General features: G+C 37.7%; 1 protein-coding gene across 4 annotated transcripts; it reads right to left on the reverse strand.

Annotated features, from left to right (window-relative positions):
• Positions 1-304: 304 nt before the first annotated feature.
• On the reverse strand, positions 305-24,399 carry LOC108135905 (protein single-minded). Of its 4 annotated transcripts, none has more exons than XM_017256846.2 (8): positions 23,956-24,399; positions 7,477-7,671; positions 5,810-5,979; positions 5,303-5,404; positions 4,972-5,169; positions 4,101-4,300; positions 3,030-3,136; positions 305-2,440 (listed from the first exon to the last, which is right to left on the reverse strand). In XM_017256846.2, exons 2-8 carry the CDS (start codon positions 7,649-7,651, stop codon positions 1,119-1,121), a joined length of 2,274 nt encoding a protein of 757 aa, XP_017112335.1. In that variant the 5' UTR covers positions 7,652-7,671; positions 23,956-24,399; the 3' UTR covers positions 305-1,118. The 4 variants fall into 4 exon arrangements, with proteins under 4 accessions (XP_017112335.1, XP_017112325.1, XP_017112315.1 ...); XM_017256836.2 differs by lacking the exon at positions 23,956-24,399 and adding an exon at positions 18,672-18,687 and having other exon boundaries at positions 4,972-5,145; XM_017256826.2 differs by lacking the exon at positions 23,956-24,399 and adding an exon at positions 18,672-18,687.
• Between the last annotated feature and the right edge of the window lie 1,705 nt (positions 24,400-26,104).

Raw genomic sequence — 26,104 nt, forward strand, 5'->3', positions numbered from 1 at the left:
TAAAAACAAAAATTTGACTTACTCAAATAGGAGGCTTAGATGGAGAACAAATTGTACTGAAATAGTTCCCATTGGAATCTCTCCTCAAATATTTAAAATCCCAAAGAACCATTTTATCATTTTGCATATTTACCAACAAGATTCGTGATATTTTCTATCCTTTAACTTATGGCTTTAGGCCTCATCAGGGTCAAGGATTCTTAAACTACCAAATTCTATACAAAATCAAAAAGGTAAGCTAAAATTAATTAAAATAAGACTTAATTTGAGAGAAAAGACAAACGATTAAACTCAAAAACATCAATGATTTTTGTAAATAACATTTTATTTGTAAACTAACAGTACTAAATTAAATAAAAACTAATAACTTTAGCATCGTGATTTCCAAATGCGGCTTATTGAAACAATTGAACGCCTGTTCTCTTATTGTTCACCCACATAATAATTTGTTTATTCAAATTAGAAAAATTTGCGATAATAGTTAATGTTACATTTACAATTATTTACTTGACTTATGAAGATCATATTCGATATCTGCATAGTGGAGCGGACCCTGCACTATTTACACTTTATTGCATAATTATATACATAGATATATTCATAGATCGTATGTATTCATGATTATGGGGGCCAAATGTATGCGCATTACGATATAGTTAGGTATAAGTATGTGCAATTAATTTAAGTTAGTTTTTATGAACATTTTACAGTTAGGCCTTAGGTCTATTTAATATAGAATTTGTATTTGCTTTTGCATTTGTTAACAAGGATCTCCTTTCTTTCTTTAATTCTTTCGTTTTTTTTTTTGTATCAATTTCTTTGTAACTTTTCACTGAACTTTTGGATAAGTAACGTGAACGCAATGGGGGAATAAGATATATAATAAATAAAAGAGAATAGATTTTGGGGGGGCAGAGGGGCTAGAAATTCAGATGTTTTGTGGCTCAGCCACATATTACAATTTGGAACTGAGAACGAAGAACTCAGAACTCAGAGGTGCACCAGCGATATATATTATATAACATTGCAACAACTTGAATCCGGCGGATGGGAGCAGTCGAGGTTTTATAAACAACAACAACAATAGCAGCAACAGCAGCAGCAACATCGAGTTGCTGTTAATGCACAAAATCGTTGGGTATATAGTGCTGCGGCTCCACAATGACGCTGGTATAATGGGGCGTGGCCAACACTGCCGCCGCCGCAGCAGCAGCATTTACGCTCTTAAAACTCTCCGCAAAATCGCTGACCACTCTCTGATGTTGCTGCTGCTGTTGCTGCTGTTGCTGTTCCTGGTGGGGCATTGCATAGTGATATTGCTGGTGTTGCTGCTGTTGCGTTTGCAATCTTTGGTGCTGCATGTGTTGCTGCTCCATCAGATGTTGCTGTTGCTGTTGATGCTGCTGTTGCTGCTGCTGCTGCTGTTGCGAACTGTTGTCGGAAAAGTAGCTCAGCTCGAAGTTGTGACTCAGATCGCTGTATGTGGCCTGTGAGGGCGATGTTCCGTTCACAATCGAGGCATTGCCGGTGGACAATTGCCGCTCACTTTCCGAACTGCTGGAACAACTATTCGAATTGGCCGAAAATGGACGAATCATCGAGGTGGCCACATCCACCGTAGCATCGTAGTCGTAGTAATAGTGATTGTTGTTGTTGTTGTTGTAGTACAGATTGCCCGTGGTGGTGTCCGGATATTGCATCTCCGTGGAGTAGACGCCGGAGGAGGAGGCCGAGGCACTGGAGCCACCGCCCGCACTGGAGGCGGTACCGCCGCCCACACTGCTGCTGGAGCTCACCACAAGGTCGTTCAAGGGCGGATAAAGCTGTGTGTAACTGAGGCTGTCATGGTCCATGCTTCCCGATTGTTGCTGCTGCAACTGATGGTGGTGCCACACGCCTCCGTTGTTATTGTTGTTGTTGTTGCTGCCACCATTGTTGACCGCCGGCACGGGCGTGATCGCATTGGGCGGTTGCAGTGGCAAATCGGGCTCGAAGTAGGGATCCAGCTTTGGACTGGCACTCAGAGCCAGGCTCACTGGCGTTCCCGGACCCACTGGCTGACCATTTGCCACGGCGCACTGCGGCTGCACCACCACCACCGGCTGCTGGGGCACCACCACCTGGACTTGGGCCGCCGCCGCCTGAGCTGCCGCCGCCGCCGCTGCTTGTGCCGCCTGAGCCGCTTGTGCCGCTTGAGCCGCCTGGGCCGCTTGAGCCGCCGGCGATATGGGCTCCCGTTTCACCACGCCCGTCTGAATCTCGTTCAGCACCAAGTCTTTCACCTCTCGTTCGCTCAGCACATAGTTCACGCTCACGATGAACACTTCTCGCGAGGATCGCGAGTTGTGCACCAGGGTGGCGTACGACTGCACCCACACCCAGCCACCTCCTTTGGTCAGGAAGCGGTAGTATTTGGTGGTCACTTGTCCTTTGTACAGCACTGTGGGGACAGAAAAAATTAAGCGTTAAAATTGGTCAAGAAAATGATTAACAAAGTCCATTTTTAAATGGATTTTTTAAACTTTTTTTTCAATACACTAAGCCATTAAAATGATTAGCTATATAAGAAAAGCTGTTGGAAATTTGTCATTAAAATGTATTATTCTTTTCATGTAAACTGCATATTTAACCGAATAATGAACACAAGTAATTTTAATGTTTATTTAAATGTAGGCATTGAATAAAACTCTTTAGCAAGAAAAACGTTTGACATTTCTTTTAGGCAAATAAATTTTTTCTTCAAACTAAAACTGGTTTTAATGCTTTGTCTTTTGAAAATATAATCGTTTTGCTTCATTTCATTCAAAATTAAAAACGTTCAGAATTTTTAAAAACAACAAACCTTTAAGATTTATATTAGTTTCTTAGACAGTTTGAAAAATAAGAACATTCTCTAGCATTAAAAACTAAGATGTGGCAAACTAAAAGGTATTTGATTTCTGTTTTAGTATCATTATATCTTAGGCTTATTTTTCAGTGTATGGCTTAGTGCACAAGGCAATGCAATGGATAAGAATTTGTTATCTTACGGATTTGATGGGAGCACCGCATGGCCATGATGTCCGCGGCGTGGATGTACTGATACAGGGTCTTCTCGATGAGGTCCTGCGGCTCGTATCCGGTTAGCTTCGATACGCTGTAAGCAAATAAACAGGCGACAGGAGTTAGGGATAAGTTTTGAGGTCGAGGACACCGGTTTTGCTGGCTTAGCCAAACAATGAATCGTCATTGGTGTTGCCTTTGTTGCTGGTGTGTTTTATTCGGCTGGCTTACTTTTGTCAACTCCAATTCAATTATGCAGAAAAAACAAAATAGCGGCGAAAAAGGGGCTGATTTTTGCCGACCACTTTGGGGTTGTTTAGAGCGAAAGGGAAGGCGCCAGAGTGGGATGGCAATATGCCGTGGCATCATAAGGGTAATTGAGTGACAATAATGTCAGACAAAGTGGGCTGGTTTTTTGGCCCGCCAGGCACTTATACACAGTCCTCTTACCCCCCTCAAAAACTCACACATACACCCCCACACACACACACACGGTGACAAAGGAAAATCAAGCTCAAGAGGGAAATGATTTGTTTTTCTTTTCGTCATGTCGCCCCTTCTTGCTTACATTTCCTTTTTCCTTTTTCCTATTCATTTCTTTTTTTGTTTTGCGACACTTTGAAAACATTATCTTTTTAGGGGGCGCTTGCTGGTGGCTGGAACTTTTTATCGTGGTGTTAAAAGCGAGTTCTGCGGCCCGTTTAAATATTTGCCTAGTGTCGAATATACGGCAAACATGCAAAGGATACTTTCAACGATTTTTTTAATGCAGTGAGAAAAACCATGGGATTCAAAGTTCAAAGCTATTTATATAATAATGAATAGAAATATTGAACAGTTTAATGTTTTATTTTTCTGATGTTCAAAGCGATTGAAATAAAAACGTTTTTAGTTAACCATTGTATTCCTTTGCATCAAATCTACTTAGTTTTTAAAAGTTTTAATTTAAAATTTTTAGAAAAGACTTTTCGTTTTCCCATTAAATTTGAATTGACAAAACGTAAGTCAGCCAAAGTGAACACCAACAAATAAAATTCTGTGTACGGAACTCCACTTACCGTGCATCGAAAAAGATGAGCTTCATATCCAGCTTGGCCCGGAACATAAACATGTTCTGGTGCAGCTTGATTTCTGTGATGGCAGAGGAAGGCAGCGAGTGACCGACGGCCACCAGGCCGAGATTCTGGATGAGACTGCCCTGTCCATCGCCGCGATCGGGATAGATGCGAGCCTTCAGATAGCCGGAGCAGTGTATCACCTAAAATAAATAATTAATATATTAGTTTTACACCCATTAAAATAATTTATATTGTATTATCCACTAGGGAAGTTCTTAAGCCGAAGGACAAAATATTACATAAAATTTAATGGTTAACTAACACTAAATTGTTCCTGAATTTTATATACAGACAAATTTGTCATAGCTGCACTCAAATGTCCATGTTGATAAAACTTTTATTAATTTTTTTTCAAATCAATTTAACATTCTCCATAAGAACATTTACTTTATTTTGGTAGCAAGTCAAAAGTGCTTTTATTTATTTACAAATAGGGATGGCTAGGGATTAATTGCCTCAATTTGAGATGTTAAGTCTGTAAAATCACAGATTTTCAATTTCCTTGTTACATTATTATAACATTATTAAGAGTTTTATTGACAAGCTTAAAATTAGTCTTTAATTTATTTAAAATTATAATGCAAGGTTTTTTAAAACTTTTAAATGTTATGTTCAAATTAACGATACGACCTGAATAATGGTAAACTAACTCCAAGATAACAAATGAGCTTGACTAAATGTCCATTTCTGTGAGTTTTTAATGGGTTTAATTAATAGACTTTTTAACTAGTTTTAAAGTAATATATATGTGCTTGTTTTTAGGGAAATTTGTACCTAGTGTATTATTCTAGATTTATTTAAATTAATTTACCTTAAAGCCGGATGTGGTGAGGCCGGCATTCCTTTTGGCCAGCACACACTTCATGCGCAGGAAGAAGGTCTTCTCGATCTCGATGGTGTGCGATCCGCGGTCGTGATCGAAGGCGGACGGGTGCTGGGCTGGGACGCCATTGGGACTGCCGATGGGCGTGTGCGTCTGGGCGAGCTGTAGGGAGTTGAGAAAGGCGGCCTGTGGCGTGAGTACAAGACAGAGTGGGAGGGAGCGATCCAGACAGAGTAAGACAGAGAGATACAGAGAGAGAGAGAGAGGGCAAACATTGTGAAATGTTTCAGAAGACGGTCGTAACCTAGGCGGTACTCACTGGATGCTGGTTGATGTGCGGATGCAGCGACAAAATGGCGTTCATCTCGTCCTGATCGTAGTTGTGAATGTACTCGAAAATCGAGTTGCCCGTCAGCTCCACCTGGTTTGAAAATGGATATAGAGTTAGGGTATGCTTTAAGGAAACTATAAGGACATGTGCCAGATTTATGTGCCAGTATTACAAGGACAATTGGATTTTGACTTTAAAGTTTGTGATAATTAAAATTGTTTAAAAAAGTTTTCATTTCTAAATGACTTTAAATCAGTTAATTTAAGTTTAGGTTTTTCTAAACTGAAATACATTGGTTAAGTAACGTAAAGCTTAATTCCAAGTCAGCGGTGAGTGCCAATTAGTGGGCAAATGCAAATGAATCGTCTTTTCCGAAGCCGCAGGCCCATTGACTTGCAAATGCAAGTGGTGTCCAGGTTACAAAAAGGCAACGTCAGGTGGCTCGGCAATTTATGCGCATAAATCAGGACAAGTGAGATCCGGCACTCCACTCACCTGACTGAGGCCCAAATGCACGGAGGCCGTTTCCGAGATGTACATGATTTTGCCATCCGGAGCCACCACGAAGATGAAGCCGTCCAGCGTTTGGAGCAGATGAGAGCCCAGCTCCTTGATGGTGGCACCCCGCTGCATGGCAGGCGATGAGCCCCAGGCTTCGCCAAGTCCTGTAAGAATATACAGAAATAAATTAATTTAAGATGGTCATTAAATTTGAAAATTAAATATAAAAGCTTATCAGCGAAGAAACTAAATAAGCAAACTAGAAATAACAAAAATTCAGTTTATGAAAGGTTGTATTTAAATGCTTTATTTAAGCAAAACAAAAAAAAGACCGCAAATCATATAGTCGATGTAAACTGATTGAAATATTAATTTAAAGGAAAATCAAATTTTCTATTTTTGATAATTTTGATTAAGTTTGAATATTTAAGTTCAGTTTCTTGTTAAAATTTTGAAATATTGATTGAAATACTAATTTAAAGAAAAATCTAATTAAACATTTTTGATTATTTTGATAAGTTTGAATAATTAAGTTACATTTCTAGTTAAAATACTAAAATATTCATTGAATTATTAATTTAAAGAAAAATATAACTAAATGTTTTTGATAAATTTAGTTAAGTTGAAATATTTAAGTTAAATTTAACTAGAAAGTATTAACATGTGGTAAAGTCAAACTTTCAATGCTGTTGACAAGTTTCCCCTAATGTCCCGAATTAATTGTTTGTCATCCGGCACAAGTATCTTAATTCGCAAAATTCCCACCAGCAGCAGCAACACACGCCCTATTTGCCACTGCCGACGTCTAAATATTATTCCCAATTAAAGTCATCGAGCGCGGTAGGTGGCCCATTCACAGCCCACAATTCACGATGCGCCCACTTCCTTTCTTTTCCCCTGCAATAGCACCATGTACTGGCATATATTGTCATGTATATACCATGGCACTTCCTTGGCCCGTCCGGATCTCGTTGTTTGTTGCCTATTATTAAAATAATTATTTCAATAAAGGCAGAAAAGAAAAGCACAAAACGGTGCGGCAACAATGGGACAATGCGGCACCCACTCGCACCCCTCTTGAGCAACCCTCTTTGTCAGCAGAAAATCTCAGTGGCGCACACTCACATGTCCGAGGGGGGTGGGGGGGGGGGAAATGGAAAAGGGAGCGAGTTTTCCAGTCCGGCTCTCGTTGCTCGCTGCTTTTTGAGTGAAACAACAGCCGCCATTGTGTTTTAGCACACCCCCCAAACCAGCAGGCCATCCATCCACCCACCCACACCCACTCCAGCCCACTTTATCCTGCTGTTTATTGTCTGCCCATTGTTGAGTGGTTTTTCCCTGGCTTGGCCTCGCAAACATATGCTTTAAACAAACATCGCCGTTTAAACTTGAAAACTTGCTGCGATTCAAAAAAAAATACTGCGACTGCATAGGAGTTAAAAGAAGAAAACAAAGGAATGTGTCCTGCTGTGAGGATACGTCGAGGTTGGATTATAATGAGCGTGGCGGTCGCGTGGCTGTCAAACATTCCGCATCATTTGCCATAGCCACAAGGCGTAATTCACACGAGATAAAAAGCCAAGCCAAGCCAAGCCAAGATGGGAGCGACAAATTGAGCGGCAGACAAGTGAGTTTTCCTCGCAATTGAAACGGAAACTTACCATCGGGAAAGACTTGGCGCATTTTCAAATACGATGTGGTCAGCCGGATGACGGAGGCCTTGTCCAGTTGTGAAGTAATCGCCGCTGGCAGCGGCAGTAATTTGGCCAATTCGCAGAATTCCGTGTTTTCCTTTTCACGTCGGGTGCGTGCCGCATTTTTGCTTTTCTCCTTCATGGCACACGTTTTGGCTATATCTGCGAACAAAAAAAATTGGAAATAAAAAATATTTATTGAGTAAGCGAAGGAAACTTCGGTGACAATTATTCAGTTTGCGAAAACCACAACCGACCATGTAGTCTGCTCTCATAGCAATCCTTGCGCACTCTGCGATGGTTTGTCATTTTAAAGTTCTCTTTTTTTACGAAATAAAATAAAATAAATTTGTACAGCACTTGCTCATCTCCCTGCAATCACCTGTTTGCAACTGAGCTGCTTCCATCGAGCACAAGCAGTTTTAACAGTTTTCAAAACTGATCCCGAAAAGGACCTTCTCTACCTGATCTGGGAAAACAGAAAGCGACTGCCATTGGCTGATCTGAATTTTACCTGTTGTCCGGGCAATTGACTTTTTGCACTGTTACTAATTCGGCCAGATCCTTTTGCTGAATGGCAAACCGGAAATAGAAATAGAAATAGGAATAGCAGCCATCTCACTCGCCCTGACTCCTGCATTCAACAGGTTGACTTTTGCCGACCGCAGGAGTTTGACTTATATCTATGTAGTATATTCGTGTGGCTGTATGAGCACATAATACTCAAATGATGTCCCACGCACACTCGCACACGAACCGAGCGCTTAGGAGGTGGCAAAATATATGCGTACTGTATACACTCGGGATGACCCACAGCCAGCATCTTGCCATTGATAGTTTTCGAACGTGATTTTGGCGAAGTTTTGCCAAAATCTAAGCCATTGGGACTCCTGCTGCTTTATATTCCATTGAGTCACATTTTTCTGACAATTTTAAAGAACTTGGCCATTTACCTAGATCTGCCAGTAAGCAAAGAATTCGCACGTAATTGCAAGTTTATTGACATAGGTCACGTATTTTTAATGCATCTACTTAATGACTTTTATCCCATAAACAAAACTAAAAATTGTTGCTTTTTATGAGTCTTGAAAATAAGTTAAAGTATTCATTCAATACTAAATAATATAATTGCTATACTCCTTTGTTTAGTTAATTTACCGAAGAGTCTAAAACTGTAACTTAATTCCTTATTTTTAAACCACATAAGTTTCATTTTCGTGGTAATAATTTAATACTCATACTTTCGTGGTATTAATTTAATACTCATCTTATTGAAACAGTTTTCATAGCCAATAGTTAAATTTTTTTTTTAGAATGTAGTAGGAGTATTGACTCTCACTATGTATTTGTACTCCTTTGCCATCAAGAAATGAAACATTTGTCAAGAGTCAGAGATTGAGGAAATTGGCGGCATCCGTTACGCATTCGCAGGAGCAACAGATTTGCTCAACGATCGTAATCCCAAAGCGTATTCCGCGCTAATCCGCAAGGCAAATGTGCCAACATGCACATCTGAAGTGAGGTCGCTTCCCTTTTCTCTATGGAGAACGGCCAGGGGAAATAGGGAAAAGCGGAGAGGCGTTCCCATTTAGGCCGCGATTATTATAAATGCCTCGACCAGCGGAGGAAATGCGGACAGGAGTCAACCAGAGGGTTGAGTATCATATGCTGAGAAATACAGTTAATAGCATAGTTTACGAGCAGTAAGCGGGTCAAAATTATTTAGGATATCTGCTTCTTATTCTAACGAACATTACACCATTTCATATAACCATAAATATAAGCATATCCAATGATATATCAGCATTGGTTCTCATAATCTCAATCATAATAGAACGGAAGTGAGAACTTCAATTCAAGAAAAAGGAAATCAAAGATTATGTATGTGAAATTGTACAGAAATATGGCACATCATTAATAAGGAATTAATGCCCTGATAGTCTTTGCAATTTAGAAATGCTAAGCAAATTAATTTGTTACACATCCCACATACACTTATTTTAAATACACTTTTTTTTAATAAATTGAAATAAATTTAATATTAATTTATTTTTTTTATATTTAATTTATATTAATTTCAATATCCATTGAATGGTTTTTTTTTATATTTTTACTCAAATTGAGGTTATAAATAAATCTTTCCACCAACTCAGTGATCTTTTCCCAGAAAGAGTATAAAATTGAGACTCACGCTTCGACTGGCAACTCAATGAACCGGATCTAAAGCCGAATTCCAGCCTCCTCCAACCAACTTGACCTTAATCTGGTTACGGGCAAACAGCAAACTATAAACAAATGGGTAAAAGTTTAAAAATAAAGTCAACACAAATGTTCACACTGAACTTGAACTACAGAGCGGCAAATGGAGAGGGTGCCGGGAGGAGGATGATTTAAGGACAGGTAGGACACGTAAGATTCCCACGCAGTGGAAACTAGAGAGTCCATAAAGCAATTAACAGGACTATGGACGCTGGTCCGATGCTAATGTGGGTGTTGCGGGCGAGGCGCTGTTTCCTACACTTCCTACACTTCCTACATGTTCCACAACCGATCCTGCTGCTACTTTCCCATCGGCACTATCCACAGGTATGGTTATGCTAAAAACCCGCTGCTCGCAGCTCGGTTCTCACGCCAACGCATAGCCATCGGGGAATTTCCAATCGGCCAATTGATAACCAGTCGGGGAAAAACGGCAAAAAAAAGCAGCACATGTCCTGGAAGTGTGAGAAACTTCCGAGGCAGTCAGGTATACCTAAACCTGGTACTGGTACTGGTACTGGTACTGCTACCTCACTGAGATTCCCACACATATCCGAGTTTTCCTATCAGGTGGGAAGCTGCGGAAAGCGGAAAGCGGAAAACTGGCCATACGTTGTAAATGTGCGTAACATATGCCGGTGCCAAAACGATAAGAGCTCTGCTCCTGTTAATACCAAAATCTTCAACCACTTGGAGAAAAAAAATGTATATATAAGGTATAAAATTAATGATTAAAATATAAATAAAAACATATATCTAATCGTTGTAATCCATACTATAGTACAGGTATATTTCATTTTGACATAAGTATTTGATAAAAATGATATTATAGTTAATCAGAAAAAACATTTTTTAAGAAAGTAAATTGTAACTAAATTCAGTCAGAATATCATTTATAATATTTGATAAAATATTTAAATTTATATTTTGTTTGTTATCATTTATGGACAATCAAATTGAGCCACAAATATCAAGTAAACCAACTATATTTTAGTCAATATAATTTAATTAGAAAAATTATTACTATTTACATTTTGTTGTTTAGCATATATGGAAATAAGAAAATATCTATTTAAAGAGTTTATTATATAGTAAATAAAAGCTATGTTTAGATTAATTAAATAGAAGAATTTCTTATATGTTAAATAAAAGTTATGGCTTTGCCAAAAATCAATATTTATATAATTAATATATTAGATCTAAAATTAACAAAGGAATATTGCGAAACCTTTTCCCACAGTGCACTTTTTCACCCAACCCCCACACTTTTGGTCCTTTGCTCTTTTCCCGTGTGTTTTTCCAACGCACATGAAGTTTTTATCTTGAAACAACAGTCGGCGTCGCGTCGCTGAAGGGGCAGCCTCCCTCAAAATGGGTCGCAAATTTTAATGCTCAGCTCGCGCTTAATTTTCGGATTAAAACCCGTAAAGCAAACAACGGCTAAGGACACCACCAGACCAACTGGATGCGGACTCGCATCCGGACTGGCTCCCTCCGTACATTAACCCAATTTCAATATGCTTTTTGATTTGTTTGCGCGGCACTTTAACATTATCAAACAAAAGTTTATGCAATCCGAGGGGTGTGTGTGTGTTTGGGGGTGTTGGGCGTACGTTTTTAATTGCCTGCAATAACAAGTAACGACGGTCAAACCAACAACACCAGCAGCACAGGCTGAACTCTCAGAAACGAGCGAACAAAGCGTTGCCTTTGTTTTTGGTTGCCCAAATCCGCTAATTGCGCACAGTTGTCGTTGTTTTTGCCCCCGTTAAGACTACAATTGGCCCTTTCATGGCGCCCTAAATTATGCAAGGAACGGCCTATTGATTAGCATAATGGTTTATGAGCAAAGAATTAAGCAAGGATTGCTTTTGGGGATCCAAGGGAGGAATAACCGCCTTTCGTCACTTGGGCATCAAAGTCGGTTCCAAGAAATTCCAGAAATGGTAATTAAGGCAAACGAAATTTTAAATTTATTTATTTGCTCCTAACCCGATTTATAAATCCCAATTAAAACGGTTAAGGTACTACCTTGCTTTACATTTCTTTAATACACTTTGGAGCAGTAAAATTTATTGTATAAATTTCAAAAGTAACAACAAATTATATTCTTGCTAACTTTTAACTTTAACAATATAAAATCTTTTTTAAAAACATTTACATCTGTGTAATCATTTTAATTGTAAGCTGAACGTTGGCTTTAAAATGCCTTTTAAAAACTTTTTCAAGTTTGCCAATAAAAGAAGGAACTGGACTGAGAAAATTAAAACTGTGTTCTAAAGATTTACTATTTTGTTTGTAGATGATGTATGCGAATTAATTTAATTTATTCGGATTAATTGCTCCAAAGAATTGGGCCTTTGTGCATATTAAATGCGCTGAAATTGCAAAAAAATTATCCAATTATATAGATAACATTGACAATTAATTAAACAGGAATGCTTAAAAAAATAAAACTTTATTGTTTCAAAAATCCTTAATTAAAAGCGTAGTATGTGTTTGCTCTCTTAAATCAATAAAAAAAAATAGCAATAATGTTTTCAAAAGCACCACCGTTGTAAATGTACACTTTTAATTGCCGACAATAAAAACCTCGTAAAGCTTTGCAAAAACCAACAAAATATATATTTTAATCCAATAGCCGTGCATCAGTTGCAAATGCCAGTATAAACAACAAACAAGTATTTAGTGTTGTGCGTTTGTAAAATTGCTGAATTCCACCACAATGAACAACGCAACCAATATAATTGATTTAATATTAATCCGGCATATTATTTTGTATGGACTTTTACGTAAATCAGAAATAAAACACAACCAAGACAAACAAGCAGTGAGAAATGTGGGAGCAGCGAAGTGAAAGCAAATAGAGACCAATCGATGATCCGTCTGACCAAACCCATAATCGTAATAATAATCAACCAGCACATCATAATCATTGTTTTCATTACACTATATTTTCAAAAATAATTATGCATGTATTTTATTTGTATTTGTTCAACAAACATAACCAGAGCTGCCGGTTCACAGCTTCCAGTTTGGAATTATGTGTTTTTTTTTTGGGGGGGGAAAAGTGGAAAGAGGGGGCGGACAAATAGCCAGAGCAAATACGCAAAGCGATGAGGCGTTCAAAATGCAAAAGTAAACTTTCAAATGAAATACAAAAAAAAAAGTACAAGCAACAACAGCAAATACGGCAGCAGTGAAATGTGTACCAGGAGCAGCAACAACAATAGCAGCGCAGCCAAGCTATAAATACGGAAAATCTCGGAAATATCACGTAAAATCGATCAACAATACAAACTTGCAGCCAAATGGCCGATGGGCTCCATAGGCCATAGAAAACTACCAAAACCAACACACCCAACAGCAATTCCCCTTCGCTCTTGGAAAATCAAACAAGTCAAATGCTGCACGCCAACTACTTCAAAGGGTCAAATCGATAATCATAATTTGAGGCCCCGAACTTGCTGCATATGTGTTCGTTGAGTTCGACCTCACCTACGCGTAAATACCCAAACACCTCCATTATCACTTACTAGAACCGTATGGGGTGCAGTCCATCGGAACTGGACTTGTAACCGAGCCGCCATCCATTGTTGTCATTGTCGGTCGTCGTCCGTACGTGATGTTCACCATAAATTTGAATTTGATTTCGAATTTGCTCCAAAACAGCAGCCGCACCAGTAGAAACAACAACACAATGGATTGCTCGGCTTGGAAACCATCACTACCGGCACCACCATCACTGATGGTGGACACTGAACAAATATCCACATGGAATCTGGCAACTAGACCAATGAAACGGACATGTAAACATGTTACTCGGTTCATAAGCTAAGAGCACAGTGGCATTATAAATATTCATTCTGTCAGAAGAGTTTAAAAAATATATAATTTTAATTTCTTATATTTTGGTTATATCTTGATTTAAGTTACAATTACAATAAATAAGTACATAAAAGCTATTCAAACATCATAAGTATAAGTATTAGAATTTCCATGTCGGAAGTGTTCAAAGTCTGAAATTTAAATACGTATTTACTTTATCAAAAGTACTCTGTGTTAAATTTGAAACGTACATTTTTTTAATGAAAGTTCAAGAAATAATCAACAATTTTTATATATTTGTTTAAACATCTTAATTAAATTTGATTTTTAAAAAACCTTTTATTAGTTAAAAAAAATCATTAAAACAATTTTACTTCTTTTTGAAAAATTCCACTCGGTAAAAAAAGGTTTTGGGAACTAAACCAAATAGTCGTTTGCCTTGAGGTAATCAAATAAAGTACTTAATAAACGACTAAAAAAATGTAATTAAGTATTTAAAGTCTACATATAAATTATCTCGAGTTTCAAGAATTTCTTTGAATTGTCGCTTTATCATTTCGTTATTAATGACAATATTTAGTCCATATCGGAACTGTTCGGAAGCCAATCTACGGCGTATTCATTTAGCACTTGACGATACCATTTTTCCGCTGCCATAAAAACGGAAAAAGCAAAAACAACGGCAATAAAAAGAACAACAACAGAGGCAACTACAACTGCAACAACAAATACCGTGGCTCAGTATTACGCTCTAGTGTAAAATGAAACAAAAGTACGGTTGGAGAAAAATCAATACAAAGTCACGTTTTAGAGAAAATCACGTTTCATTAGATACCTATGGGTATACACAAACGCGACTGCATATATATACACAAATATATACGCCGACAAGGCATTTAAATTCCATTGTGGAATTGTTTTATGTAAGAAAAAACTATAATTTAAAATTAAAACTAATCCTCATTGAATTACTTTCAAAAACTGTTCTGAAATTTAAATGCGAATGTAAAATGAAAGGCAGACATATTGAATGTCTCTATTTGAAAAATACATATGCATATATAATATCGTTCTTCTCTGTACCGCAAGCTCACCTTGAAATTTACGACTCTTTTTACTTTATTAGAGTTTAAAAATAGTAACGGGGAAAGCCATTATTGGTGGATGATATGCCGGCGTGACATTGGATTCCTCCCCTAAATAAAATCCCACAGGAAGTGGAGGTGTTTAAGACTTTCTAAGTCCGGGCAATTAGTTGGTTTCCCCAAAATGGTGTTGAAAATGCTGAGATTTTTGTGTCTTCACAATGGGATTAGGTGATACTAAGAAGGGATTGCTTTGTTGATGATAAATGACTTTTGATTAATTGGTATTTAAACAGCATATTTTGTATGCAGTAGAACTTATTGAAACTAAATGTGTTAAAGATTAAAGCACTTGACATTATCGAAACGAAATCTAGCTGGTTCTGATAAGCATAGAAATAAAGTATCTTTCTATTTGATAGCATCTTCCAATTTAAAAAGTTTCAAAACAAAGCAAGCAATAAATTTCCTAATCTATTATTTATTTAACAGATATTTGTTAAAGTTTTAGTCAAGGAATAAAGTGTCTTACCTTACAGATAAAAAGGATATTTCCAGGTAAGTTACTAGCTTGTAAAAGAAATTTTAACATTTGCTTTGCTAGAAAATGTTACACTATCAAAGTTGACGTGTTCGTTTGAACAGCGCAGCAAAATTACAGCATTAAGCGGATTTCCTCACTAGAAGTCAAACACGCACACACACAAACACACCGGTCTGCTCGCACCCATACTAACACCCTAGATAAACACTCACCGATGCCAAAGAAGAACCAGAACAAACACCCCCAGAAGCAAAGGCCATGCATCCAATGTACATATGTATGAGAAGCATTCATCAAAAAATTTACGAGACAAAAGAATTTAAAAAGCATAAAATCCTAGACGAGACCAGAAATACGGCAAACGAGCACAGGAAACAATCCAAAGCACACGGCACTCACACAGGCAAACAAACACGTTGGGGGAAACAACAATAAGAGCGCAAGAAAATGGTGTCTCAGTCCCTTTCCCAATCCCATTCGAAGTCCCATTCCCCAGGTAAAATTTGAGAAGCATTAGAGGCGAGGCACAGTGGTACATCCGTTGTCGAATATGGGACCAAAATAGAAACGCCAAGGGTCGCTGACACTTAAATGTGAGATATATGTGTGTATTTTTGTAGAACTGTATAAGGTTCTAAACACATTAATAAGATGATAAGATATAAATATACAAATATACGCGCTTCGACTGATTTTATTAAGATTTTGCGACATACATCGAAAATTGTCAACAAATTTGGTCTTTAAATCCGTTAAATGACAACAAATTCTTTAAAAGTAACAACAAATTTACGTTGGAGTTTATTATTATGTATAAATTTTGATATTATGTATAAATTTACAGTGTTATACAGTTACTTAAAAAGACACTTCTTAACCAGATTTGTTCCACTAGGCGTATACGTGATTTTTGTAACCCGCCACCCAAATGTAGATGTTCTCTTTTGCTTTGTCAGTTTGAGCTTATTTCTGTATTAGCTGGAATCATTTTGACAAATTAAGACTTAATAACTTTTCTGTTTCGGATTTAAAAACATAATTTTTGTTAGTACCACTTTTTTATGTTTTTAGTCATATTAAATAAAATTGCTTTTAAATTTACAAGAATAAACATTTAATGATTTCTTTGACTGGGCTTCCACAGGATTTAAAATAAAACGATAGATAATAATTACTATATATGACATTCAGTATTATAAAAGTATGCTAGGAAATGTTTTTTGGTCTATAATCCCTTTACGAAAACATAATTTAGAAAAAATTACTTTTCTATGTATTTTTTAATCAGCTTCGCTCGGTAAAACAAAATTTTAAATACAAATCGAAGGAAATATATATTTAAGTAAAATTTAAAATTGGGGGAACTGCGTCCACTGTGCGTGGTTCATTCACCGACCATTGCAATACGTCTGCGCTGCGTTTGCGGCTGTTTCAAATTCTGTTGTTCAGTGTAACAGACTACGTGGGGGCAGGGGTAGTGGAAGGGGGAGAAAAACGGGTTTCCCAAATCACACACACACACACACACACACAGAGAGAGGCAGGGGGAGCAACCACCCTCTCCGGCAAACAACAAAAGTGCGCAAGCGAGAGCGGAAGAGCGGCGAGAATTACACAAATACTCACACAAACAGGCAGGCAACAACATTTTCTCATTGGCTGACTTGACACACACACAGAGGCCTGGAAACTGGAACTGACATCGGTGTGTTTACGCTTGTGTTTGTATTTCAGTTTGAGTTTGTATCGCGCCACCGCTCCGCCCACACACACAGTGGCACATAATTGTTGTGTTGTGGCTGTGTGTGCCTGTCTGGCAACGCCTTAATAATTGTTATTTGAGTTTCATTTTGTTTTCGATGCTTGTGAGGGTGTGCGGGTGTGTGTTTCTGTGTGTGGCCTGTTACACTCCATTAGCGAACATTTCTGGCATTCGAGTTTTAAGCTTTCTCCCTCTGCTATCCCTTTTTCTGAACGGGCAATCGTTTTTTCAAATTTGTTTGATGAATACGTGCCTGTGTTTGTGCTCAACTACACACGCACATAAGGCACTTCCGCTTGTCAAAATTCAATGTCAGTTTTGTTCCTTCCGTTTGTATTGGTGCTTTGTCTGTCATTGCGCTTGTGAGAGAGAAAGGGATAGAGAGGGGGGGCTTCCCCTTTTTACATGGCCGCCATTTTTTTCAGTTATGTCTTGAACAACTCGTAAACATTTGATTCCCCTTTGAATGCTTAACACTTTTATGTCCCATAAAAACGTAAAATTTGTTTATTACTCTTATTTAAAATGCCCATAAATATGTACTCAACCATCGTAATTAAATGCGACAAACAAATAAAAATGTAATGTATCTCAGGATCATAAATAAATGTAGCTGTTAGGTATGTAGCGTTTTGAACTTTACAGAACTTTTTCTATGTCCTTCCGGAGTATCCCTATTTATATTTTTGTTCCTTTAGTTGGAATTAATTGTATTCCTTGAAATTTAAGGATACTTCACTATTTAATTACAAAAATTAAAGAATAATACAAAACAAAATAGAAATGACCAAAAATCTAAGATTTTTAAGTAAGGATATGCAGGAATTTAAAGATGAAATAGGGAAAACAAAACCCACAAACCCAAAAAAAAATAATATCCTTTTGGGTTTGTTATTGCACTAAATATTCTATTTCGTATATATGTTTCCACATTTGCCAATCCTTACAACTGAAATTGTAACTTAATATTTAACATACACGATTCGAAATGCACATTACCACAAACGAAGGCAGTTATGAGCAATAACAACATGCAAAGAACGTGGCCAATCCCCCGCACGGAAACCTCCCCCTGGCCCCCTGTCGCCTGGGCAGACAAAACAAATCATTTTCGGTGGCTACCGTATGCAAACAAAAAAACAACAAAAAATGAAAAAACAACAAAAGCAAAAAACAAGAATCCCGAGACACAGTTAAAACAAACACATTGCAGCTGCAGCACACAGAGAAAAAACCATCTTCTTCCTGATTTTAACGCTTTTTTTAAACCATTTTCGTCTTACGAAATGTTGATTTAGTCAAAAATTCTTAAATAAAAAGGTAAACAAAAATAAAGTTTAACGATTTTTTAAACCATTTTTGTCTTATGTTCTTAAAATGTTTTATAAAAATTAAAAAACAACAAATTTAACAATTTTAACGTTACAAGTTTTATGATGAAACAAAAAAGCGCACCAAAATATCAAAAATAGTAAATCACTTTTTTGTACTTTTAAGCTAAATCAGTTTGAAATTATGTGTTACGACAGCAAATCAATTCAAGGCCATAAAAATTGCAAACTGTATATTAGCGAAAAGCATTTTGTAGTCCTTTGGTTTTAAAATGCAAATTAAATAATTTTTGGAACAAATTTTAAAAATTTCTCTATGTGCAGCACTGGATATTCCGCTGGCTAATGATTACTTTTTGGATCCATCTCAAAAGCGGGCTGCTAGGAGTGCAGGCTGCATTGCTTGAGGAAGTCGCTGGCCGAGATGAAGTTGCAAGACGTCCGCGAAATCGTAAATTATGCCACATAAAACGCGCGCGACAACGGGCAGCCAAAAAAAAAACACACAACGGCGACGACTACGATGACGACGAGAACGAGAACGACTTGGTGGTCACTGGGTGCAGTGCGACTTGATCCAACACTAAGCTGACCGCGACTAAATCGCTCCAACCGTCAACGCCGACGCCGCTGCCCAGTGCGATCCGCTCAGCTTTTTCACTGTGTTCTCCGCCGTAGATTACTTTCGATTCGGACTGGAATTGGGCGAAATCATGTGGAGAGCTCGGGCTCTGGAGCGGTGCTGAGCGGAGGTTCCAATGTCGCCTTCGCCGCGGACAATGTCACATGCTGATGAAAATAAACAAACACAATCTGCTGCGACCATGACTTGTGCGGCGTTGGCAAAAAGTGTTGCATTTCACCCGAATCGCAGCTACTTTACTTTCTTCGCGACATTTGCTGAGCTCAGTCGAATCGGAGGGCGACGCCAGTTACGAGCATAATAAAAGATACCCAAGCCCCAAGTTGACCCCTGAATCAGATATTAATGTGCATAGACAGAGGTCTGGCCAGCTCTTAACCCTTTATGGGCCAACGATTCTGATTTTAGTTTATCATAAATGTTTTGAAAGTAAGTGCTTAAGGGTCTAGAATGTTACTCCACCACCTTCTTAAATTGCACAAATGTTTTCCTCTTAAAAATATTAAATCAAGAAATAATATTTAAAAGTATTTATTTAAATTCAATCAACTAAATTAGCTTAAAAAAGTACTTCTGGTGGTAAGAATACTGTGTAGCATTTTATTTTATTTAATTGACTTGTCTATAGCTATTCCAAAAACTAAACCATTTTAATATAGTAGACCAGCTTAAACCGTTTATATCAGTTATAAAACATAGTCATAAACGGTGTTAAATAGTGATTGGCCATTATTTGTTGTCATCATATCGTATTTTGGACTTTACGCGATTCATTCATTGATCGATCACGAAAAGTATGAGTATCTTTTGGCACTTGTCAGCCGGCTCTATGGCACGTGTTGCCGATTTGTTGTCGTTGCCGATAATGCCTTTTTTCAGCTGGCATTGCTTTATGTCTTACAATATATTGGCTTCTTTCTTGGCTTTGTTTTTCGTTTGTTTTGGCTGGCGTCGATGAGCTAATCGCATATGACGTTTACAATTTCTTGCACGCGCAGCACTATTTTCGCCCTCAGCTGCAGCAGTGATGTGTTGTTGCTGCTACAACGGCAACATCTTCCATTATCTTGGCTCAACGTGCAAAAATTTTAAATATTCTTTTATATTTTTTGTCCCTCCGACCTCAGATAATTTATAAAAGTGATTCACTGGCACTGGCGCCTCACCAAAGTCCCAAGAATTGGCAAAGGATCAGGAATCTGGGCTTAATATTTCTAACAAAACTATAATGTCACCAAAAAATGTATTATTTTATACAAAAAAAGATGAAAAGGCTAAGATAGCTGATATCTGTCAATTGGTTCTTGTGTATTTAAATCTTTAGACTGATCAAGTCCATTTAGTTTGTAGGTACAAATAGATTTCAAAAATAAACTATTAATAAACTAATTTTGATAGATGTCTAATACTGATCATTTATTAAACCTGCCTCAAAAGAAATACATTTTACTAAGCATGTAAATTCAAAGAACTGTTTAAAATGCATAATAACAAACATGTATTCCAAGAAGAAATTAAAAAAAAGAGTATGAGATAAAATATTTCTATGCTCTAAGTCTAGGGGCTACGGCGTATCAACCCTCAACTTTTCCATGCTTACATGTCAGCCAAGCCCACAGATCTAGATGCATATCTCAAGACGTTCGATGATGGCATAATATGCACACATGCCTGTGCACATTGGACACAGAGATTCCCATATTTTCAGCACAAAAATCTCGAACCCTTTTCCCGCAAAGAGAAAAAACTTACAAGTTCGAAGCGCCAAAGATGCGATACGAAAACGAAAACGAACCGTGTATGCGGGCTCTGTTATCCGATAGCGGGATGGCAGGACGAAGGCGAGGACAATGGATCCAGGATCTCAGCTATTACTTGCGCTGTTCACTTGGAAACAAAGTTGCCTCTCAGATCGAACAGTTTCGATATCGGCGAGGGAACGTGATCCAAACAATGGACACAGGACATGTGGCAAGGACTCCAGCACAAACGTTCAGTGATATATGTGCAAGAGTTCGTGGTGTCGCATAAATTAAGCCATTAACAAATAGTTGTAAAAATTAGAAAAATATTTCACCAGATCTGTGTGTATAAATATAAATTTAATTTTGGGTGTGAAAATGGTTTAACTGTTGCTCCAGCTGCAACTCACGCTTGGATGACAGTGTCCACCCCTCCGGTTTTATTTGTACGGAAGCTGGGCGACCGGAAAAACGCCGATCTGATCCCGGATTCATGGCATAGCTGCGGCAACCAATTGGATTTGTGGCAGACATAGTGGCGGCAGTTGGCCAGCAACCTGGGCACTTGAACACTTAAAGGAATCGGGACTGGGACGGCTGTGCGGCTCAATTACATTGGCGATTGAGCGTGAAATTGTAATGCCTGATTTGATTTCACGTGACAAAGGGACGCGACATTGAAGACACTAGCACAGATGGCTTAGATGTGCACTCAACGAAAATTCACTGAGTATCGTATTAAATTTAATTGATGTTTATCTTTTCTGAGTAATCTTTAATCATTTTTATAGAAATAAGTAGCTGTGGTACTTAGGTAATATATACTATCTTATATATACTATTAGATACTTTTTCATTAGCAGAAAACATTAAACTAAATGACATCATATAATTATTATAACTAATTTATTTGTTTTTTGTTCTTTTCGGTTTAGGAATTGTAGTACATAATGCTCTGCATTCAAAAAATGTCAATATATAAGCTTCCACGCTTGCCAGATTACCCTTATTCAAATTTGTTTAATTTAATTTGGGTTTAGACACCGTAATATTTTATTAATTTGTATAATATTTTCAAATATGATGGGAGATAGATACTCTTAAATTCCATGTGCAGTTGGTCCAATAACTTGTTTAATTATATTTCTTTTCTATTTTGTAAATATTTTGTATTGATCAGTTAAACATAGTTTTCAATGTGTATTTTCGAAGTGTGTTTTCAGTACGTGTGTGAGTCTCAGGAGAACTGACATCCTCCTGAGTCCCAAGGCTCGTTTCCGAATTGGACACACCCGCTAATTTGCTTGGCGCGCGACACCTTTTGGAGTGGAGTGCATCTGGAGACGGGGACCTAAAGAGCTGAGGTGCTGGGGAGCTGGGGAGCTGAAACTGGCGACCCGTCATGGTCATTTCTCTGGGCCAGCAACCAATGCCCAATGTCCGAGCCGAATGCTGTTTTGTTTGCTCGCCGTGCTTTACGCCCTTCGGTCGGCACTCTCTTTCTGCCTTCCTGGAAGTATTATAGTAAATTTCTCGCATATCTCTCGTGTGTCATTGTCGCCTGGTCCCCGTATCCATCACCATCACCAGCTCCATCACCAGCTCCATCACCATCTCCATTTCCATATCCATCTGCGTCTCGGTTGCCGTTCACGCTCCCTCCCTCTCGGCCAGATTATTAGTTATTATTTTTGTCATAAATGCAAATTAGCTATGCGCAATTTGCATATTCTACATTAAACTTGAAACGCATACTGTCTCGGCAACTCTCGTTGGTCATTGTCTGAAGTCTGGTCAGTAAGGTATCCCGACTTTGCTCCTACTTGGGTTTACTTTGCGATTTCGCTTTGACAGAGTTGTTCACTGGTTAGGCATATTTTGACTGGAAAGTATGTTTAACTTTCATTTTCTAAGCGATATGAAAGCTTAGTTGCAATTTAACTTTATGAACTTGTTAATAATATTATATGTAGATCTGTCACAAAGGAGAAATCTTTTACAGAAAAAGTGAACAAGCGTAGTTCGGCAGGAAAATGGTTTCAACTTACAATATCAATTATATTATTTGCCGCGATTGATTCTACAATAACTTTAAAGAATCACCATTTATGTCGTGCTTTATGTTAAAAACAGTAATACTTTTCTTATAGAGACCATTTTTTAATCAAATAAACTTGTATAAATACATCGTTAAAATTAAGTTTTACTATTGGCCCTATAGCAGCTTTTTGATATAGTCGTTCGATCTATGAAATTGGCGGTCTTATAAAATAAGACGTTTGCGAAAGATTAATGCCGTAAGATGGTGATCTGTTTTTAAGAATATTTTTTTTATTGAATAAAAGATGTAAGTGTTTAAAAAAATAAGCTTCTTATACCTCGCAGAAGTTTGTTTTGAAAGGTTTTGACAATACTAAAAAAGTTTTAAGACTGATTTTTAATTTCAGGTTTAAATTAAACTTAATTACTCTTTGCAGACCAAGCAAAATAACAAACAATTTAACTTTGTAAGACTGAAAGTTAAAAAACCATTTAAATGTCCAAAAACCTCATATAGGGTTTTGCGTAGGACTAAAATTCAGCTTAATAAAAGCCCTATAGTTCAGCCGATTCTCGGAGAGAATCATAAACAAAACAAAAACAATCATTGGCTTTTGTTTTATGGGGACTGCGGCGGATTCTGTAGAAAACCCGGGGCTGATGACCACAGCGTCTGGGATTGAAATCTGCGATCCGGAGCCTGCGAGGGGACATTTTTAAGTGCAATTCGATTTGCTGCTTTTCCCTTTTCGTAATTATAAAAAAGTCTTTCGGTTGTTTTCGTTTGGTCCCTGAAAATTTGCATTTGGCAGTGGGGCGTTTCGGTTTATGAGTTTCTTATTTTTTTCGGGGGCTGTATGATTTCGTTTTATCGCTATTGTTGCTAAACAATTATTTCTGATTCTTGGCCCGCGGCGGGGAGAACGGAGCGCAAAGTAACCTCCGCCGACGGCATCGTCGACTTGGGGGCGTCATATTACAGACTGTGTGACATGCCCTCGATGGCGATGACGATGACGATCCATGCTCCCCGGGCTCTTTGTTTACATACATATGTTTTTTTTTCTTTTTCAAATGTCGCCCACAACAATTCGCATTGAATTTCACTTGTTTAGTGCCCTGTTTCGCTTTTTTTTGTTATTAATTTTTATGGCTAAGGAAGATTCCTTCGAAGGGTTATGAGTCATCCTGCAGGCAGCTAAACTCACTCACCTCTGGCAGCTATCCGTTTTGCCGCTGGTATTGTTGCACTTTGGCCACCGTCGATAAATCCCAATAGGAATTGCTCCGTTTAGCGGGGCGAAAAAACTGAGTAGGCGCTCTAAACGCAGAGTGTTAATTGTTACTAGCACATTTTTTTTCTCAATTAGATGATTTGAAAATAAATAAATTTAAATGTGTTGCGGCCGAACGATTTTTATGTTTCGCCGGAAAGGTTTTTTTTTAATGGACCCGTTAACGGGAATTATATTGTATTGCGTTTATGGCACTCGAGCAATTTGCTTTCTAGAATTCGTTATTTCTTTTTAAATATATTTATTTTTTTTTTTAACACTTGCAGGCACGACGAGCAAAATATCCAGACTGGGATATATATATATACAAATATATATATTTGGTATATATGGACAGACGGCGTAGACGCGCAGCTGAACCAGCGAGCGGGCGGCGAGCGAATGAGTGACTACTCAAATGGACCGAGCTCAGCCTGCAGTAACTGGGGGCAGCAGCAGCAGCAGCAGCAGCAGTACGGCAGCAACATCACAGCAGCAACATCACGGCAAGGCACGGAACGGCAGCAACGGCACCAACACAAAGGCAACTGATTTTGGAGGCGCGACGAGTGCGCACGCACACTCTCACAGATGCAACATACACACACAGAGATACAACTCTTACACACACAATCTCAGAACTGGAAGTTGCTGGTGTCGCCTGGTGTTGCTCGTGTTGGTGGTGGCTGAACATGCAACATTCCAGTCTGTGTGCGTGTATTAATGAATGAAACGCCAATGCCGCCGCACCACCCCTCCTTTGAGCATCCCTCCCACCTTTTATTCTCACACCCCTCTGTGTATACGGACTCACGTTTCTGGAGGATCCGGATGATGTGGACGTGCCAGGCAACCGGTGCAAAATAAGAACTGTGCTGCGCATGCGTACGGTGTGCCAAAAGGTATTAGCTTGGATGATCGACATTTGGCCAGGTTTCGTAGACGGCTTCATTCGCTTTCCTGGAATAACATCTTTATCAATATCAAAACTCATAAATTCATAAATCTTAATTTGAACTAATAGTAGTAGTAGTAATAATAATAGAGACAGCCTTCTAAAAACTCAAGTTCTTACCTTCCATTTATTAAATGATTAGTTTGTATTAGTGATAACTGCAATGGTACATATATACAATTTATAGAAATAAGGTTCCTTTCACTTTTTTTATTTCATTATGTTCAACAACTTTTAAGGGGTTTTATGGGCTATATTCGATTATAACATCGAATAAAATATTTTGGTAGAACGATTTATTATATTTTATATATAGACGTTTGATTAGCTTTTTTTAACAGATTCTCAAAAAAGAAATCCTTGAAAATTGTGAAATCAAGAATTAAAAAAAGAAAAGTAATGGTGACAGCCTTATTTTAAATTTAATAAGTAATTTATGTTCTCAATTTAAAATTGAGAAATCTGTGGCTTAAATTTTTAAATTTAAATTCCATAAATAGGTGTATCCGCTTGAAAATATGTTAAAAAAAAAAAACACACACAAATCGCAATTTCCAATCCGAATAATCCAATCGATCAAAAGTTTTATGAACATGATCTTTGCCCTTTTGTTTTGAGAAAACATTGTAATTGTAACTATTCATAAAAACTTTTAAGTAGCTATATGCAATTTTTAATGTTAAATAACATTGTTCTCAATTTGAGTGCTCTGCTGTTGTTATTTTGTGTAGAAGAAATTCTCGTTTGCGAAAAATGAGTCTTATTAGTTCTCGAATTAAGTGCAGTTTGTTCTCAATTTGAGACGAAAATGCTTTAAAAATTTGAGTTTTTTCATTATTGAAAATTTGTACTCAAACTGAGTAAAATGGACTCAAAGTGAGAATTTTTGCTCTTGGATTATTTTTGACTACGAATATTCTCAGATTGAGTGCAATTATGATTAATTTTCTCTGTGTGCAAGGTTATACAAAATAAATAACAACAAAAAAATCAATGTTAAATAACTTTATTTGAATCTTTGAGTGAGCAATTAAAATGAAATTATTTCTTTACCATCTTAAAACAGCTTACAGAAGTATGGCAGATAAGAAAAATTGTTTTTTAAATGCAGAAATCATTAAAGGAAATACAA

The sequence above is a fragment of the Drosophila elegans genome, unplaced genomic scaffold (assembly GCF_018152505.1).
Source record: "Drosophila elegans isolate 14027-0461.03 unplaced genomic scaffold, ASM1815250v1 contig_476, whole genome shotgun sequence".
NCBI lineage: Eukaryota > Metazoa > Arthropoda > Insecta > Diptera > Drosophilidae > Drosophila > Drosophila elegans.

Coding starts and splice junctions, on each gene's coding strand:
- LOC108135905 (XM_017256826.2), bottom strand. Junction 4,301..4,971: donor TCACCACATCCGGCTTTAAG/GTAAATTAATTT, acceptor TATTTATTTTAG/GTGATACACTGCTCCGGCTA. Junction 3,137..4,100: donor CTCATCTTTTTCGATGCACG/GTAAGTGGAGTT, acceptor ATTTGCTTACAG/CGTATCGAAGCTAACCGGAT.